At 47.2% G+C, this 14,452-nt stretch overlaps 1 protein-coding gene across 1 annotated transcript; it reads right to left on the bottom strand.

Moving 5' to 3' along the window:
* Nucleotides 1-1,577: 1,577 nt before the first annotated feature.
* LYSMD4 (LysM domain containing 4) lies at nucleotides 1,578-12,056 on the bottom strand. The gene is made up of 3 exons (XM_075006656.1): nucleotides 11,980-12,056; nucleotides 9,519-9,806; nucleotides 1,578-6,004 (listed from the first exon to the last, which is right to left on the bottom strand). The coding sequence occupies exons 2-3, from the start codon at nucleotides 9,789-9,791 to the stop codon at nucleotides 5,351-5,353; spliced, it is 927 nt and encodes a 308-aa protein (XP_074862757.1). The 5' UTR covers nucleotides 9,792-9,806; nucleotides 11,980-12,056; the 3' UTR covers nucleotides 1,578-5,350.
* Nucleotides 12,057-14,452: the final 2,396 nt, after the last annotated feature.

Consider the following 14,452-nt stretch of genomic DNA (forward strand, 5'->3'; position numbering starts at 1 on the left):
AGTAGCTTCAATTTCTCCTTTTCCTGATTTTTCTTGCTCAAGCAGCAGCTTTTCTGGCTCTTGCAGTTCATTACAAGCTGGCGTGACAGGTTCAATTCCTGCCTCTGGCCATGGGCTCCTGTTAGCAGGTTTTGGAAGCTGGTTGACTTCTACAGCTAAAAATATTCAAATCAAGGTCACTACTGCTTTAAATGAATTCATTGTTAGCTCCTACAGGTGTGTGGCTGTGGGCTTTATAATGCTTTCTGAATCTGGTGTTCGCTGTGATGTGTGCTGGGAGTCTCATCCAATCAGATGCTATGGTACAGCAGGCCCACTTAAACAACTGTATGAAAAGGCATTGAGTACAAAAATACCATCTAGGAAGGAATGGAATGGAAGGGGAATCAATGACACAGCTAAGGGTGGTTGACTGTATTGACTACTCGAGTATCCAAGTATTAAGACAGTGTGTAACACATGTTGAACTGAGCACAGTTTTATATTAAGCCATGGATGAGCAAAATGTGCTATAGTTTAGAAACTAAAATGGGCTATATGGGCTCATAAAATGGAAGCAATATCCTCAGGTTAGGCTACAATGAAAAGCTGCAGTATTGGGCCTTAATCTAGCAGTTTGTTGCAGGGTAATTTAAACAAATAAAAACCTACTGCCAGATTACTGCATCAAGGTAAGGCCTCCACCAATTAAATGGAAACAACAGTGGTATATCCTCTACATCCCTGAGAACAATAAAGTCAATATATTGCAAAAAGTGAAAATTCACATAAATTTCTCAGGATTGGCGCTTCCTGGCCATTTGTTTTCAGCTGATGTCAAGCTTCAGCTTCATCGAATGCTGCTTAATATCCAGGTGTACTGTTTACTTCATGAAGCAAGTCACCATTTTTATCACTGTGGGCACAAGGGATGCATTGCGTAAGTCTGTGATGCTGGTAGCTTTAAAATATGCATATGTGTACTATGGTTCAACATAATCCATTACCACACAAGCAGCAGTGACTGCAGTTGTGGGGCCTTAAGCTTCCATTTTAACCTATCAGCTACTATTGAGTGTTCACAACATTCGTCTGAAACAAACCACCTGTTGTCTGCCGAGATTACTTGTGCTAGCATGTCTCAGCAAAATCTTTTCCTACTTCTTTTTTGAGTACCACAAAGTGAAGGCAGTTGAAGCCAAAACCACTAGTCATCAAAAGCTGAAGCTGGCAATACAGCTGTGCAATTGTGTGTTCTGGGGGAATTTTGCTTTGACTGAGATCTGCCATAGGGGGTGTGTAGCATCTCACCTTTCCATGGCGTTAACTGAGCCACCTCGGCGGGAACTGGCCAAGCCACAGTGACTCGCTTGCAGGCTCTTTGGAAATCTTGCTTGGCAGGGTGGAGGGTGTACAGATAATTGTCTTCTCTACCTGTGGTGTGCCAGAAAGGGGCTTGTTGCATAGGAGCCTGGGAGCAGTTGATGTGCAGCTAGGCAATTCTTGACACAGGTAGTGAACATTAACAGAGAGTAAGCCGTGCTAGTCTACACACTATCAAAACAAAAAAAGCAGTCAAGTAGCACTTTAGCAAAATAGTTTATTAGGTGAGCTTTTGTGGGACAGACCCACTTCTTCAGACCATATCCAGACCAGAACAGACTCAATATTTAGTAGTGAACATGTGATCATCACAGCTAAGGAAGGTTGTAACAGCAGCTGAAACTGACATAGGCATAGCAAATAGTCTCAGAGGGGTAGCTGTGTTAGTCTGTAGCATCACCAATAACAAGCAGTCCTGTGGCAACTTAGACTAACAAATTTATTAGGGAATGCGCTTTCTGGGGTAAAAGTCACGTATTCAGATGCTAGGCATGGCAAGTTACTTTTAGGTGGTCTAAATCCATTTTGCAGGGGGTCTGGAAAGCTGTTTTAATCTTCTATGAGGTTTTGGAACCAGAATCTGCTTTTATTAGCACATAGACCTGGTCACAGGTGAAAGGACGGAGGTGTAGCACACTGATGCCTATGAACTGGGATTACTATCCTGAATACAGCTCTGGGGTAATAGCACCACCTTAATCAGCAGCTCAGCCCTCCATGCACCTTGAGCCTCAACTGTGCCACCTTCACTGTCTGTCTGTGGTTCTCAGCATGTTTACTATTGTGGGTCACATAGGCAATACAGCTCTATGAGTGTTATGTGTACCAACATCCACTACAACTTGTATGCCCCTAAGGCTGTCACATGGGCTTCAGCTCTGTGCTGATTGGGCCACAAGCAGCCTACAGGCCATAGGTTGAGTGCCCCTGCTTCAAATTTACTTCTATTACCCCTTCTCAACTGTTCATCAGAGCATCTGTGCTGGATTCTGTTCCCCTGGGTGCACCAGTAGACTTGCTCACTGGTTTCCAAATGTTTTTACTCATGTAACTCCCTGAAAGCAAGAGCCTGATGGCACAAGTATCAATGAGGGGCAATTTAGCCTGCAAATGTTAATAAATGCTGGTCTTTGACCCAGGAGGAATCCAGCTTGTTGCTCCAGTCCCAGGCTGATTCTTTTATCCTGGCTGGTAGTTTGATAGATTAACTTGAAAACAGAAGGTGCTTGATAAGAAGTCACTGAAACAGAGTAAACCAGTGACATTTCAGTCATGTTTCAGACCAGAAATTTCAACATTCCAGAGTGAGAAACTGGAAGCTCTGAATGTTCCTCTTCTAGTACTGATCAGGACTGTACATCTTTAACAAATGTAAGATTTTTAGCCAGTGGTGTGTGATTTGGAACTGGACATGCGTGGCTATTTGGTTCTTACCACTAATGACCATAGTTCTTTGTTAATGCAGTATTTACAATTGAAAGAAATTCTTATTTTGACCAGCGTCTGCCCATGGTTCTGTCCTAAATTTTGCCTTTCTTTAAGGGAAGCTGCACCATGGAACAACATAGTGTAGTTCAGATTATACTGCTAAAGAAACAGATGGCAATCCAGGTTAGTTCCCATTATGCTTTTATTGATTTTTTTCTTCATTTAGAAATAGAATATTAACCCACAGAAGGGATCCTTCTTCCTTCACAGAAGAAAAATATATATTTAAATGGATACAGCTGGCTTTAAGAAGTCAGATGCTTTAGGTACCTTTTTTAAAAGGGCTCCCTCATGCCCTCTTGAAACTTAACAAAAGTTTCCTTTTGTCTGAAGGAAATTTAAGCTTAAGCCTTGGTATGGATAAACAAATACTCATTTAGGTTCTGTTTACTTTAGTCATTGTACCTTCCAGCTCCCGTTACAACAAGAAGCAGATTTTTCAGATACATTTTTCATTTCAATCACTAAACACAAATACTGTTCCTGTATTTGCCTCATGCCCAAAGGAAACTGTTAGCGATAAATTTTCTTAAAAATCAAGAGACAGAAGTTATGTCTTATACCTCAGAGCCTTAAACTAATCTGAACCAGTGATGGCTGGTACTACTCAACATGGCCATAATTGTAAGATTCAAATTTCCTTCAAGTGCCTCATCCGCTTTGGTATTTATGACAACAGTGCCCTCTAGTGACAAAACACTAGCAGGCAATTCCTTTGTTCAACAAATCATTTCAAAATTACTTGTCAGGCTTCTAATAATTTCTTCCTTTACCTGCTTAATGTTATAGTAAACAGATTTTTAAAACATTGATTCTTGTAACTGAGTGCTTGAAAGAGAACAAACTTTCTGTATTTTATGTATTTTCATGAGCATCTTGTTAATCTATGATTTGTATCATGTTACCATAGTACTTATTCTATAACCATCCTCCAGGTAGATGGGGAGTGAAACAGCCATCTTGTGCATTTTGCACCCTTATGCTTTTCATACCACAAATGTCAGCTAACATTCTTTAAGACAGGCTGATAAATAAATGCGTTTACGTTAGCACCTCCTAGGATGAGTGTGCACAGGCCTGGGGAAAAGTCCAACTTTCTTAAGGTTTGCTCTGTGCCAAACATCTTACACTTAGGCAATATATTATGGATATTTTGCTCATGTTTTTTAGGGATTTTCAATTCTAGAACTATAAAATGTCAATTTCTACTGTAGGGTTTAGCCATGAGCTACAGTTTTAATTTATTTTTAAAATTACTACACCCAGTAAGAGGCTTTTCCTGCAGAGAAACTACCCAAAGCTTTACCTTTAGCCACATTTACAGCACATACTGTGAGGAGCCTTTCCACACATTCAACATTTCTTGTAAAGCAGTCTTAGGAGAAAAACACACTTGAAACCTGTAAGCCTCAGGTCAACAGACCAGAATACAAGAATTAATCTGTTAGAACCATGTGTTCACATGAGACCTTCTTTTGAGAGGGTGATGGGAGATAAGAAACATGAGTAGCTATCTATACAGGCACTAGAATTTATCTACACCAGGTTTGTAATCACCAGCCTACCAGTTATGCTTCTTGTGAACTCCTGAAATATCTAGGAGCTTGTTTCCCATGACTTTTTAATAACTACAAAATGGAAATGTTTCACTGGACCTACCCCTCCCTGCAACCCTGCCCCCAAGCACAAGGATGCACTGTTGAGACAAACCCAGTGCTGGAAACAGCTCACTGTGCAAAGAGAACATATGCATTGCCCACAAGTACTCAAAGCATACTAAAGACACCAGCCCAAGTGATATTAGTCAAGATTTTTTTATGGGCAGTGGGCCACTAGAGATTGCTGGCAGGCTGGGCTATATGACTGAATGCAACTTTTGTTATCACTACTGAGCAACAGGCCTATTGCTACGAGGTCTGGCCTGACCATGTACAGGCATGAAACCCTAAGGAGGTCACAGGCAGACCCTTGCCTCTGTGGTGCTCACACCAGGCTATGGCCCTCAGTCATTCTAGCTCAAAACAAAAAAGCTGTCATGTAGCACTTCAAAGACTAACAAAATTATTTATTAGGCTTTAAAGTGCTACATGATAGCTTTTTTGTTTTGATACCGACTAACATGGCTACCTCTCTATTACTATTAGCTTAATACTGTCATTGATCAGAGCTGATATGAAGATATCAAGTGTCCTGGGTAGTTTTAATAGCACCATATCTACTGTATAAAGTCATATATAGGGTTAAATATGCAAGGCCCTGTTGGTTCTGCTGCAGGATGCAAAATATTGTTTTAGGTACTTGTGGGGAAAAATGCTCCATCTATACCGTGTCTGCCTCATTCAGATTTTTAGATGAGGCCACTCATGAGAGATACCTGAAACAAGTAAGTTGGGGCAAGCTACTTTCCTGTGGGTTTATCGACACAGAGCCAAATGTTGCACTTAGCGCCAAAACAGCACCCCATGTCCAGTCAGGAGCATTAGTTCATTTAAAAAAACCCTTAGCCCCCAGCATCTAATAAAGTCAGCATTACTGGTTCATGGGCATTTGTGACAGGTGGTGAGGCAGTCCTCAGCTGTATTGTCCGTTTGGGGGGTTCCATGACCGGTATGTGCTGTGAGGCTTTTCCCACCAACTCATGTGTGGAGCTATTTGAGGCAAAGGTTGCATTTGAGGTATAGGCTGCTGCCCCAGTCTGCTGTGTTTTAACATAGACAATATAAAATACTGGCAAGACTATTCCTATCAGTAGCATGATGATAACTGCATTCCACCACTGGAGCCCACAGTCTGCCCCGTTGTTGGGCTCCTTCCGGCCCACTGAAGCTGAGGGTGGGCAGTTTTGTGCTTCTATGCAATAATCTGCATTCAAATGCACTCTGGACTGCACGGCCTCCTCAATGTTCTGGTCAATCCCTTTAAAGTAGTCAGTCAGGCCTCCGCTTTCAGTACAGCTGCTGCCTGCAGTTCCAGGATCAGGCTCTGGTAGTTCAATCAGTGTCAGTGCAGTGTGGGAAGGTGCCTTCTGTGCAGGCTTTAACTCTTGGCTGATCTCTGTTAACACCCCATGGGCCTTGACTGGAATCTTGATGGACTTCAGAGCATACAAGTCCTGCTCGCAGATGAAGTTGTTGACACGTTTGATATCTGCCACCTGTGGAAATCAAACAAGAGAGAGACTTCACAACTCTATCAATGCTGACTCAAGGACAAAGCAGAAGAGCACAAAATGTGAAGTGAGTACAAATACTGATTGAAACTTGCAAGTGAAAGTCTGTCTTGTCCTAATTTGTGCTCTGGCAGCCTCTGACTCTGCAGTCAGAGATTCCCTAGCAAGTTTAAGAGCCCAACAAACCACATTACAGTCCCTCACATGTTGAAAGTTGTAGCTTTCAAGACACGCTCTGCGGTGTCTCAGAGGACCACCAGTTGTATTAGTCTTCAGCTGTGGCTTCCATCCGCAGGTCTTCTGCTGCTCCAGTCTTAACGGGGCTGGAGAAATCTCTGGGACACAGGTCCAGATGCTTCAAATATTTAGGCATTGCAGGTCAGTGCTGGGATGGTTCACTGATTACAGCTGCAAAACTGATGTAGGCACATCAACTGTCAAGGGGATTTTGGCTTCTAGGGCTAGATTCACAAAAGTCTAACTCCACAAACAAGCTCTCCTGAGAATCACAAATCCTGTGTGTAGACCCCACCCTCTAGTCATCTAAACAGAGTATAAGACAAAGATAGTTAGGGCTAGCAGCTTTCAGAATGGTGGATGGATAGAATCAAATTAATACAGATAAATGGCACACAGCTGGAAAAATTCATCATCTCTCTAGTAATTATATGACTTCTCGTTTACGTAAAGTCTCCCACCACTTTTCATTTTCCTTTGTGTCTGTCTTTCACAACTCATGGCAGGGATCATCTCATATGTCCATACAGCTCCTAGCACAGTCGAGACCTGAACTGAATGGCAGCTCCTAATTCAGGGGTCAGCAACCTGCGGCTCTTTAAGGAGCCACTTATTGCTCCAGAGGCTGCCGCCACTTAAACGAAAAACTAAATTCAGTTGCCTGCAGTTAGACCAACTGAATTTAGGTTGGCTGGTTGGCAGCAGCCTCCAGAGCCGCTGAGTGGTCAGCTCTAGAGAAGAAAGTCATGGTGGGACAGAGAGCCCTGGAAGAGAAAGCCAGCAGGGCAGGGAGCCACCTGCGCTGCACGTGGGGGAAGCTGGAGGGCAGGGGCAACTGAGCCTGACCCTGCCTGAAATGTGAAGCCCTGCTCAGGAGGAAGCAGGGGGAGCAGCAGTAGGTGGGGTGGTGGCCATGGAAAAGCAGTGTTGTCTAAGGCAGGTTAGTTCTGGGGATGGGGGGTAAAGCTTGAGAACAGTGGTTAGATTTGGGGTCTATGACAGGTAAAGCCTGGAGATGGAGGTTACAATTTTTTAACTAGTACAAATCATTGTGTGCACTGTTCTTAAAATAGGGATGACAGAAAGTATATTTTGACGTTATTTATTAAGGACCAGCTCGTCTTCACGTGCACTGTGGCTCTTGGAGTATTGGTTTTGTAACTGAATTTGAAAAAGTGGCTCTTCTCACTATTTCAGTTGCAGACCTAGTGTCCTAGTTGCTACCATAATATAAATTCTAATCAAACTCGGCAGTCACATACCTAACAACACTTTCAAAGTTATAAGAAGGATCTGAAATTGGCCCAGAACAGAATTCAGCCCTGGTTATAGCCTGGGAAACAAAATATTGGGATTGAGTTACTGGGTGTCATTATCTCAGGCAGTATACAAAGTGGGGAACCTGGAATCCAGCAGGGCCGCATGTGGGAGATGAACAGGCAACAAAGTAAACCACAGCTTTTTCAGCTTTTCAATGCATATGCCTCCAGCTACGTCTACTCTAGGCAAAGTAACTTGAATGCAGATAGGCAATTCTAGCTACAGCAATTGTGTAACTAAAATTGACCTATATGCATTCGACTTAGTTGGTGGCTGTCCATACCGAACAAGGTCAATGGGAAAGTTTCTCCCGTCAACCTCCCTTACTCCTCCAGTCTTGTGAGGAGCACAGGAGTTGACTGTGATCCCCAAGAGGTCGATCTTGTGTGTCCCTACCAGATGTACGAAATTAAATGCCGGGAGATTGACCCTGAGCGGGTAGATCTTCTGGGGTAGTGTGGACGTAGCCTCAGACTTGGGCCTCTGTTCTGATCCTCAGGCAGCAACAAAAGATGAGTTGCAAAAGGGGAACGCTCTGCCTGAGAAAAGTCAAGTTTCCAGGAACACAGTGGAACCTGAGCTGAAGGAGGGGCAAAGAAAGGCCAGAAGGGCACTGTAACATATTAACCAACTGAAATACACACATCAGCACAAACAGCACTTTGGACAGTATTTCCAAGCATTATTTTCCTAACATTTAGGCCTATTATTGCACCAACACCTGTACTCACCTTATGCACTGACAATTAATCTAAGAAATTAATACATTTCTCCTAAAAATCCTTTTTTCCTTTCTAAATGAGCTAGTATGCACCACCAGCTGCAACTTTATTCTCTGAGCAACATACAGCGTAATTTTTAAATACAGCAGCTGCCGCAAGCACTCTTTTGTCAATGTAGTGAATACTCAAATGGCTTTTTCTTTGCCAGTTGGCTGACAGCCAGCACTGGAGAGACAAGCCAACAATCAGCACAGGTAAGGTGGCAGCTGGCCACAGGAGGGGAGCGGACAAGAGGAGAATGCAGGATACCTGAATCTCTATTCACTTCCTCAACCCATTTCTGATTTCATAGACTATCAGATCCCCAATAGTCTCCCTTCTAAGGTAAACAGCCCTAACCTCTTTAGACACTCCTCGTACAGAAGCCTTTCTGTATCCTTGATCATCTTTGATGTCCTCCTCTGAAACTTTTACTGTTCCACTATATACGTTTTGAGATGGAGATTGAGAACTGGTATTCGAGGCGTGAGTGCACCTTGGATTTACAAAAAGTCATTATGATATTTTCTGTCTTATTTCATCCCTCCCCCCAGGCATCCGAACACTGTTAGTTTTGATGACTGCTGTGCACTGAGCAGGAGTTTTTAAAAAACTATCCATAGGGACACAAAGATCTCTTCTTTGGTGGTAACAACTTATTTGGAACCTAGCTATGTAAATGTAATAATTTTTTTCCAAATGTGTGTCACTTTGCACTCAACACCGAATTTCACCTCCCATTTTGTTGCCAAGTCAATGAGATCACAGAGTGTATTGTTCTGTTTGCTTAAAAAGGTATAAGTGCCTGAGAATCAGAGCTTGCTTCCTTTTCTGGGATAGATGTTCTCCTCCTTCCATAAGTTACCTTAGAGCTGTGACACACTCAAGTCATCCAAATTACACAGAAATCCAGGTCATGTTGGGCGTGGAGGTGAATACTTCTTCCTTGTGTTATTAATTACAAGATTCACTTGCATCCATTTGAGTTTTACCTAGTTACCAATAACTACAGGACACAGAGAGGCAGTCACCTTTGTGTGTCAGACAACTGAAACTTGTGTATGCACAGAAACTAAGCTATACATAACACATCCCTAAACACAAGTAATTACAAAACACACATGAAAATAAGACTAAGGGAAGAAATTAAAGCAGCTGAATCATCTGGCTGCAGCTCTTACTTTACAGCCATACTGCAGGGCTAGCTTGTTAAGATTATCACCCTCTGTGAGTTCTCGTTCCAGTAGCACTACGTCCCCCACTTTCTCTTGGGAAGCACTGCATCTCCGCTGCTCCTTGCCCCTTGGACGTAATTCCATGAAGTCAGACTCCTCCTCTGACGACTCATCCGGATCTGATCGGCCATTTCTGAACACATAAACGTGGCTGCTTGGATAATTATGGACAGTGATGGGAGCCTGGAAAGACCTACTTAGTCTCTCGTACAGCCTCATGGTTTACCCTAGAGCCTGTAAGAGAAAACAGACATTTTAGTTTTACAGGTCATAAAACAAAAGGTTTCTTTACAAATATGCAGAATACTGACAACAGACCAAAACCTTAGCAGCCTGGCAATATACTCACACATTTAAGCACAGATCTAGTCAGCAGAATACTCTGCAACACACACCACTTTTCAACAGCTGCACTGAAAGAAAGCTCATGCTGACTTTGTGAATCCACCCCAAGAGCTGGGTGTCTTTGGTCATGATAAAACTTGTTTCACGGAACCTACTGCTGGTTTGCTATTGCCATGATATTAGACTGCAGCCCACTGCATCTTTTTGCATGATCATTTTGTAAACTCGTGTCTGCTCGGGTTAGAGAATTCTGAATGGTGAACTTCTAACCCTCAGCCCTGTTTACATTTATGGGGAAGTAACAATCTGTCTTTTAAATAGCCTGACTTGATAGCTATAATCTATACTTAGCATCAACCTGAAATAATCAAGATGATTTCATCTTACAAATGGAGGGAAAAGTGCTTGCCCAAAAATTGTGTTCAGATTACAACTGGGACTAAAGGAACTACCCTGAATTTAGTGTGAATCCAATATTTTAAATGTTTGCACAGGGAGGGAAGTTCCCATGAAGAGCTCATTTCAGGTGAAGGTTCTGCATTGTTACCATATAATGTAGCTCTCAAAGGTCCTTGTCTGGATCAGAACCACAAGGCACTAAGTACTCTACAGAAACATACAAAATCTCTCTATAAAGGCCGACAATCTAGTAGCACCATACTGCACAATCTATGAAGATCCTCTTACAGATCCTGACCTTTGGCCATGAAGCAATAAACAAAGCAAACAGGAAGAATGTAAGAGTGCTAGGCTGTAAGAACCACTCCTGATCTTTCAGCCACACTAACTTTTACCCTGCCCACCCAAAAAAGACCTGGTGTTTATGTTCAGTGAGAGTCACAACTGTCTGAGCGTGTTATGTGTCAGCCTCTGACTCCCAGAAGTGTTGAAATTTACCTCCTTATGGGAACAACAGGAGCCCTGATCCTGCTCAGTTTTTCTTTCCAGGGCATTAAAGCCATGATTTCCTCTACTTGCCACCCAACACAAAACTGGCTGTGACTCTGATGTGGGCCTTAGCAGGGCTCTGTGTGAGCTACGGAGCAGAGAGAGGGCACAGGGTGTGACTAAAGTGGACTTTAGCTTGTTCTCCTGAGTGCAATTCTATTAGCCACATAAGAGGGAAGTCCCCAACCTCCCCTGAACTAGCAGAAGCAGCTACTCCAGGAAGGCCATAGCTGGGGATGGTTCTGGAGAGGGCTCAAAGGGATTAATTAATGATGTGCCCCCAGCTCCCTAGCAGGGCCCAAAGAAGCACAGTGTCTTGGGAGTTTGGGTCCATTACTGAGGCAGGGATGTAATCCCAAGCGTGCCTTGGCAGCAAGCAGGTATGCAGGGCCTGGCCCCAGAGAAACCGGAGCAGCAGGGCCCTGGGGCTGGGGAGGGACCCAAGAGTGAGAGCCAGGGATGGCAGAACAAGGAGCAATGGTGTGAAGTCACAGAGGGGGAGCGGGAGGGGGCGGGAACACCATGGCAGCAGGAGGGCGGTGAAGCACTGGACTGTGTGCCTGGGAGAGGCGGTGGGATTCTCCAGCCCTGGAGGATTGAAGGCCCGGCTTGACGCAGCCCGCGGGGGGAGGGGACGAGTTAGCTGGGGCTGACCTGACCCTGCTTGGGGCAGGGGGCGGGACTCGATGGCCTCCCGAGGTCCCTTGCAGCCCGCGGAGTCCATGACCCAGAAGCAGAGCACCGGGGAAGGGGCTGGGGCTGAGGCTGGGGCTCTCCCCCGCCCGCCCGCCCCTCCTCCTTAGCACTAAGCCCCTGTGGCCAGGGCCCCCGTCCCCTCACCCCGTGTCCCCGGCCCGGCCCCCCCGACGGGACCAGCCAAGGAGACGCGGCTCAGAGCAGCCCCCGGCCTCCCACCCCTGCAGAGCTGAGCGCCGCTCCCAGCTCGGCCCCCACCCCGGGGAGGGACCGAACCCCTCCAGCCCAGCCCCCTGCGGGCCCTGAGCAAGGAAATGCCCCGCTGGAGGCTCAGCCAGAGTCCGCGTATGCCCAGCCCGGGGAGGGGAGGGGAGGGGAGGGGAGAGGAACCCCGCCCCCGCCCGCTCTGCCCTCTTACCCGCACGGGTAGCCAGCTGCCCCAGCGCCGCCGTAAGGCCCTCTCAGCGCTCCAACCCTCAGCCACACGCACACGCACACATACCCGCTGCCCACCTCTCACCCACGCTGATTGGCTGGCACGGCACAAGGCCGGGAAGTGGGCAGGCAGCGACCAATCGGCAGCGAGGTGAGGCGGGACCCCTGGTGGAGCGCGATTAGGTTGAGCGGTCAGCGCTGGCCCAGCTCCCGGGCAGACGGCCGGGCTAGGAGGGGCGGGGAGGCACTTAAAGGGCGCGCGTCCCTTTTCCTCCCGAGTCCCAGGGACAACGGGCTGCCCAGGGTCCCTGCATCCGGGCCTTGGACGGGGATTGCGCCGCACCGTCTGGGAGCTGCCTGCCTGCCTCCCAGCCGGGCTCAGCCGCCCTATGTGGGGGGCGAGGGAAATGTGGGGGTGGGGTGCTACTGTAAAGCACCCCCCGCAGCCCACCCACACTGACCGGCCTGGAGCCCAACCCACACCGACCGCCCTGCGAAAGGCGCTGAGCCTTCCTGCCAGGGCCAAGGCCACGGCCAGTACCAGCCCCCAGCACCCAGGGCCTGCTGGGCCCCGCACTAACCACTAGACCTCCCGCCCAGAGCGAGCAGCCCGGAGTGCTGAGTGCCACGCACGCTTCGTCCCACAGTGGGACCGGCACGCAGGAGCTCTCCTTACCGTAGCCACCTGCTCTGGCTTCTGCAGTGCCTATTAGCCAGAAGCCAAAGGCGCTGGGCCCCTGGCGCTTGGGCAGAGCCAGGAGGTGCAAATTCATCCTCCACGCTAGCCCCTACTTGTGTTGGGTGGCTGCTGTGCCCAGCCCTGGAGTGTGTGTGTGTGGGGGGTTGGGGTATAGGAGCAGAAAGTGAGGGGCCGGGCGGGTTGGGGCAGGACAGCCAGGGGATGAGGTAGGGTGGGGGTGGGCTACAATGAGCGAGGCCTCTGGGGAAAAGGCAGGGCAGGGCAGGGCCGTGTCTGGCACTCCTGCTGCAGTGTCTTGTTTTTGAGTATTTCCTAGCTGGTAACGCCGAGCTCGCCTGAGTCATTCCAACCGGGCTCCCTGCCCCGACGCTACGTGCCACACCAGAATGGTCCTCTGTGGGAAATGCAGGGCTTGCACTCGGTGGCTTGGCCAACCACTCAGGGCCCCCTGCTCCTCTGCCAAGTTTTGGTACCTCCAGCACTTTACTTGGGTCTACAGAAGAGGACTGTGGCAGGTCTAGCCCCCGGGGGCGGGGGGCAACCTTTCTGAAGCAGAGCGCTGAAATTTGGCCTTTTGATCGCGACGTAGTGTCCGAGCGCCAGTGATGCTCTTTAAAGTCACTAATAGTCCTACTTACAACTGGTTCATTAATAATTAAATAAGCCCGTCAGTGACTCACTGGTCAGTTTGCGCTATCAGGCTTCTGCATAATGCTGTAAAACTGCATAATTCTAATTAGGGCTTCAGAACAATGAGTAAAATTATGTTCTCTGTGGCAACCTGCAAAGAAATGACCACAAAATGGTGGAAAGTCTTAGCCAGCTGCGGTGTCCAATAAAGAGCCATTAAGAGGGGCAGTACCCAGTCAGTCATAACAGGTATGTGCACTGGCGAGACAAATGAGTGCCATCCAGCACTGTCCCCTTTACGCCTCGATACCTCCTCCTCCATTTGCCATCAGCTCTTTTACTGATTTGCCCTCTTGCCTGACTGCCCTGCCTTTTTGTAACAAGCAGGACAGTGCCCACCCACCCTGGCCTAGGCGCTGGACTCAGCCAGTGGCCATGCTTGGGCTTCCTTCTTGTGCCTCCTTGAGCTGCTCTTGACCTAGAGTTAACAGGTAGGGCCACAGGAAGTGTGGTCTGAACAGCTGCCGCTCTTCCATGCCAGGTTCTTAGTCCAGCAATGCCACCTCCCTTGTGCTCTCCTGCTGGCTGCTCTGAACTGGCTCCAAAGGCAGCCAGGCTAGGGCCTGCTGGTGTGTTTCCTTTGGCTCACCCTGACCCTAGGGCTTAGGCTTAACACACAAGTTCAGTACCAATCCGTAACAAGCTCCACATGCGAGGCCTCACCTTCTGGGATGGGGAGACTAGAAATAATCTTGTGAAGTGGGCTGGACTGTACAGGCCCTGCGTTTACACACACAGCTCAGTGGCAAGACGCCCCAGGAGGCTTTGGGGTTTGTTCAAACGCATGAGGAATTTGTATGTCCTCTTGGCCCAGAAAACAAGTTGAGGTTGCATCACTGGCCTCCTGGAAACAGTTAATTCCTTTCAGCTGTGTACTGGCTCAGCCAATGATGCACATAACAGCTCGGCTGGCCCCCTGGATTCCACAAACACAGAGGCTGCATTCTTTGCCAAGCAGGAAGAGCTCTTGCTCACGACAAATTCAGCTCAGAGACTGCTGCTTTAGAAAAACCTCCAGGAGAGAGAGAGAGAGAGAGAGAGACGTAGCCTCAGAAAGCTGCTTTTA

This window comes from Carettochelys insculpta, chromosome 12, assembly GCF_033958435.1.
Source record: "Carettochelys insculpta isolate YL-2023 chromosome 12, ASM3395843v1, whole genome shotgun sequence".
Taxonomy (NCBI): domain Eukaryota; kingdom Metazoa; phylum Chordata; order Testudines; family Carettochelyidae; genus Carettochelys; species Carettochelys insculpta.

Coding starts and splice junctions, on each gene's coding strand:
- LYSMD4 (XM_075006656.1), bottom strand. CDS start 9,791: ATGAGGCTGTACGAGAGACTAAGTAGGTCTTTCCAGGCTCCCATCACT. Junction 6,005..9,518: donor CCCTGCAGTATGGCTGTAAA/GTAAGAGCTGCA, acceptor TGATTTCCACAG/GTGGCAGATATCAAACGTGT.